At 49.6% G+C, this 4,907-nt stretch overlaps 1 protein-coding gene across 1 annotated transcript; it reads right to left on the bottom strand.

Moving 5' to 3' along the window:
- Positions 1 to 1,353: 1,353 nt before the first annotated feature.
- Positions 1,354 to 2,643, bottom strand: LOC123131533 (uncharacterized). Its single transcript, XM_044551178.1, has one exon. It carries the CDS (start codon positions 2,599 to 2,601, stop codon positions 1,354 to 1,356), a length of 1,248 nt encoding a protein of 415 aa, XP_044407113.1. The 5' UTR covers positions 2,602 to 2,643.
- Positions 2,644 to 4,907: the final 2,264 nt, after the last annotated feature.

Here is a 4,907-nt window from a genome sequence, read left to right as displayed (position 1 = left end):
GAGCCTAGATGGGACCGCGAAGTCCTCCCGCCATGCTGCAGCATGTCGGTTCCCAATGCCACCGCCACCCGGAGACCGCTGCCGCCCAAAAGGGCCTAGATCTGGGCCTAGCGGGCACCGCCAGCCGAGCTTCGGCACCACCGTGTCACTTCCCAGCCAACGTCCTCGCCCCGCAACTAAGGCACCCGAGGCCCGCTGGAACCACCCTGCTGAGCCAGACCGTCACCGGCTGAGCCACTCCGCCACCAGAAGGAGCCCATCGCCCCTACCGCGTGCCCGAGGAAAGACCAACCCGCCGCCGCTGGCATCGCGCAGGCAAGGCCTCGGCAGACCATGCTGGCGGGGATGGCATGGGAGGAGGATGAGGAGGGGGCTGGAGGAGAAGGATGTTCAACCGATACAAAATGGTAAGAAAATCCTCAAGCAACCAGGTCAAAAGAAAAATAAAACGACATTTGAGCAGAAGACACAAGTGCTGCTAACCCAACACTGACCATGAAAACAGGAGACGCCACACCTAACAAGAGGCACCCAAGACTAATGAACATCAACAGAACCACACCGCCTTGAGAAACCACCGGACACCTAGTATCGAACACACTAATCCATCTCTAGAGGTGGAAGACTCGCCGTGAGACTAACCGTCGCCTCAAGCTGTGGATCGCTGCTCCTCCTTGGAGATAGCAAGAAACGAAAAAGGATACCACAGGAACACGTGTAGAAGATAGAAGATCACCGATATCGCCCCACGTCAGAGTCGAGAGCGCTACATGATATGATAAGGTATGCCCAAAGTTGCTGGTCAGCTACAATAGAACCGGGGCTCCATGTTGTTGTCTTCAAGAGGTTTATGACGCCAAGCGCCACCGTCGTCGAGCAAAAGAAGAAGGACTCAGAACCGCCGCCAGCACCACGACCATGTTGCATCCACTAGAGTTCATCAATGAAATGAGCTGCCTCTTGTTCATAGTTTCCTTTTTCTATGCTGAGGTGGAGACAACACTTCTTCTTGCAGCCGCTGTTAGTGCAGTCTTCAGTAAAGGACAGGCATTGCACACCACTATTTCAGATATAAACTTTTGATTAACTTCTCCAACAATTAATCGTTTAAAAACATTTAATAGTTGATATATCACTTTCAAGAGCCAGTTAAGAACACAAAACCAGTCTTTAGACAGCATATGCACTTTATTAGTAAAAAAAGAAAACTAGCAAAACCATAGAGCAACCATTATGCGAATGGGGCAAATAAAAGTACTTAAATAAAATCATTTTTCTTAGCACATGCATCCAAAGTTGTCGAACAAATACAATGTAAAGTCGAGATTGGAAAGGGAAATGAAAACGAATGAATCAAAAAGTACTACTGAATGTTGGAACCCAATCCGCCAAATTCATCTCATAGCCGATATTCTCGTCAATGTACGGGATATCGCGATCCCAGAACCACCTCACAATCTTCATAGACCGCAGGTCAAGCCAGAAAAAACCCCAGTATGAATTGATGAGCACGGTGCCGCTCTTGTCACCAAACCACAGTACATTAAGGCCCCGTCCCGTCGACGGCGGCCTGCTTCCGCCCGCCTTGTCGATGAACCGCAACATTGCCTGCGTCTCAATCACCACCTGTGGTCGTTCTTGCCACTTGGCCGTTTGCTTCGACTGCGCCCAAGCAAATATCTTGTCGCCATCCGTGGTGAGCACAATGGGGCTCCCGCCCGCCACCGGCGTCGCCAAGAGTCGGTGGTGTGACCAGTCCCGGGGGAAGCATTCAGGGAGCTTCGTCGCTGACACGTGTGTTGTTTTGACAAGGAGCTTGAGGACATAGGCCCCGGTGTTGGTCCTGCACAACCAGTGCATAGCACCACCGACGATTAGGGTCCTGCCGAGGCCTCCTTCCAAGCGGCTGCCCTGCAGGTTGTGAGCCCGGATATCGGTGTAGTGGCCCCACGTGCCGTGCTCCGACGAGAAAGTTTGGAGCTGCAGGTTGCGGCGGTGCTGTGACACGTCTAGATATGCCATGACCACTTGAAAATGCCAGCCAACGGCGATGGCACCATCATCGTTATCGCCCCCGACGACCAAGACATAACTTATCTCCCTAGCCGGCACGCTGCTCACACTCACAGTCACAGGGAAGGCAGGTTCAGGTGGCAGGGTCTGGCTGGTGGCAGTGACCTGGTTGCAAACGCGGAGCTCTCCGTCAACGCGGAGGAGGACGAGTCCATCGCGCGACGCGAGGGGGACGCTGCTGATGGTGGTGGCCCTGTGCATTGTGGTGTCGTCCGCAGCGGCGGTGTCCACCAGGAACAACTCCTTCCGATGGTGCCTGTCGTCGTACTGGTGCCCGCGGATCAGATGGCCGCGCAGGAGGGGGAGCACGAAGCGGTCGCCATGCCGGAGGCGGAGGCGGCCACGGAGGCGGATGTATTCCTTGACGCGGCAACGCATGTCGACACACGTCGCGGCGCAGCGCACAAGGGTGGCCGGGTCGCTGCGTGCCGCGATGTCCACCAGCACGTCCAACGGCAGCGAGGCTGTGGTCTGCCTCCGCCCTCTTGCAGTTGCAGTTGCAGGTTGCGTCCGCGATCTGGCGGCCATTGTCGATGGTGGCTCTACGAGGGAGTTGAGTCCGGCGTCAAAAAGTTCCGATCCGTCCCGATCGAGGTTGTAAAATTTGCCTACGAGACGACAAGTAAATATAGCCCTGCCGTTCCGTCTCTCCGTCTTATTTGTTTTCCAGTCCGATGCCAATGAAGCTGCTGCTTGTGCTTGCAATGTTAGATGGGCTTTCTTGTGTAAAGTCCTGCTACTTATATACCAATCAGTTTTTGTCCGGCTGCACGTACGCCGACACGATTTTTGTTTCGTTCGTGTCAAGGTCAAACACGACTACAAACTTTACTCTCCCCACCGCTACGTACGGTGGCCGGAGAGAAAGGAATCGTAACTAGTATTAAACCCTAGTTAGGTCTGCTACTTTCTGCGACAGTGGAGATTAGCTAGAGGAGATCGACAGATGATGGATCCTGATGAGATTGTGGGGGTAGCAAGAGGCGGCGAGATTCCGTGACGGTGGTGTCGGGTGCCATATCCAGGGTGCTCGGCGATGACAACCTCCTCGGCAAGATCCTCCTCCGCATCGACTTTCTCACCACCCTCGTCCATGCCGCCACGGTCTGCAGGCGATGGCTCCACCAAGCCACCGAGCTTCCGCAAGCTCCACCCGACGTGCCTCCTCGGTTTCTACTTAAGCAATAGTTGGAGGGGATTTTAATTTAGTCAGGAATACCAGTGAGAAGAATACTGGCTCCATTAATCAACACAGGGCTGGCCTGTTCAATGATTGGATCAACAAGTTTGGCCTCATTGAAATTAAAAATGCTGGTAGAAGGTATACTTGGGCTAATAACCAAGACAACCTTATCATGGCCACTCTAGATAGGGTTTTTATTTCTGTTGATTGGGAGGGCCTTTTTCCTGGGGCTTCCATTAAAGCTCTCCCCAGATTGGGCAGTGACCACACACCCCTGGTGCTGAACACTTCCACTGGACCTCCCTCTTTCTCTACTAAGTTTTTTAGGTTTGAAAAATGGTGGCTAGAAATTCCTGGCTTTGATGAGGTTATTCACAAAGCCTGGAATACTAAATGCAATTCCACCAAGGCCATTGATATTTGGCAGTTTAAAATCAGAACCACCAGGAAAGCTGCTAAAGGATGGTGTGCTAATTATGAAGCAGACCAGAATAGGACTAAGCAAGCTATGGTGGCTGAGTATAATTGCTTAGATGTTTTAGCTGAGTCTCAACCTTTATCCCCTAACTCTAAAAAAAGAATGAAAACCATTGCAGGTGATCTAAATGAAATATGGAGGAAAGAGGAGATCAAGGCTAGACAGAGATCCAGGGAGAAGGAGATACTGGAGGGAAAGCTAAACACTGGATACTTCAGAGCAGTAGCCAATCAAAAAAGGAGAAGGAAACAGATTGTTGTACTAGAAACTCCCTCAGGACATGTGGAAGACACTAAAGGTATTTTGTAGATAGCTGTTGATTATTATAAAAAGTTGTTTGGTTTTGTTCCAATATTGATATTGATCTCAAAGATGATTTTTGGGATCAGGATAGTTTACTTTCTACAGGGCATTTTAAGTTACTGGAAAAGCCTTTCTCCGAGGAGGAAATCAAGGCTGCTCTATTTGGCTCTTATGCTAAAGGAGCTCCAGGCCCTGATGGCTTTCCATTTCTTTTTTACCAGAAATATTGGGATTTAATTAAGCATGATCTTTTTGCTCTTTTTAGAGATTGGGAGGCTGGTAATCTAGATCTATATAGACTCAACTTCTCCCTTTTGACCTTGGTCCCCAAAGAACCTAATGCAGTTAAGCTAGATAGGTTTAGGCCTCTAGCCATGATCAAATTGCAGTTTTAAAATCTTTGCTAGATGTGCTACAAACAGGTTTGGCCCTGTTTGTAATGTTCTTATTTCTCCTAATCAGACTGCTTTCCTCAAAGGGAGATTTATTCTGGAAAGCATTGTAGCTGCTCATGAGGTGGTACATGTAGTGGCCTCCAATAAAATGTCTGGTTTCTGTTTTAAATTAGATTATGAAAAAGCTTATGATATGATTAGTAGAGAGTTTCTCTTGAAAATGCTGAGGCAGAGAAGCTTTGGTCCTATTTGGATGTATAAGCTGGAATCTTTGCTCTGCAATGGATCTGTGGGTGTCAGAATTAATGACACCAACAGTGACTATTTTGTAGCTGGCAAGGGAGCTAGACAAGGTGATCCTGTCTCTCCTCTATTGTTTAACTTAGTGGCTGATGTGTTTACTAGGATTTTGATTAAAGCTGCAAAGGCAAACTTAATTGCTGGTGTTTTCCCCCTTCTAATCCTGCTGGTGTCA

The sequence above is a fragment of the Triticum aestivum genome, chromosome 6A (assembly GCF_018294505.1).
Source record: "Triticum aestivum cultivar Chinese Spring chromosome 6A, IWGSC CS RefSeq v2.1, whole genome shotgun sequence".
NCBI lineage: Eukaryota > Viridiplantae > Streptophyta > Magnoliopsida > Poales > Poaceae > Triticum > Triticum aestivum.
Note: the sequence above shows the minus strand (reverse complement) of the source record. Positions and strands in the feature narration are given on the sequence as shown.

Coding starts and splice junctions, on each gene's coding strand:
- LOC123131533 (XM_044551178.1), bottom strand. CDS start 2,601: ATGGCCGCCAGATCGCGGACGCAACCTGCAACTGCAACTGCAAGAGGG.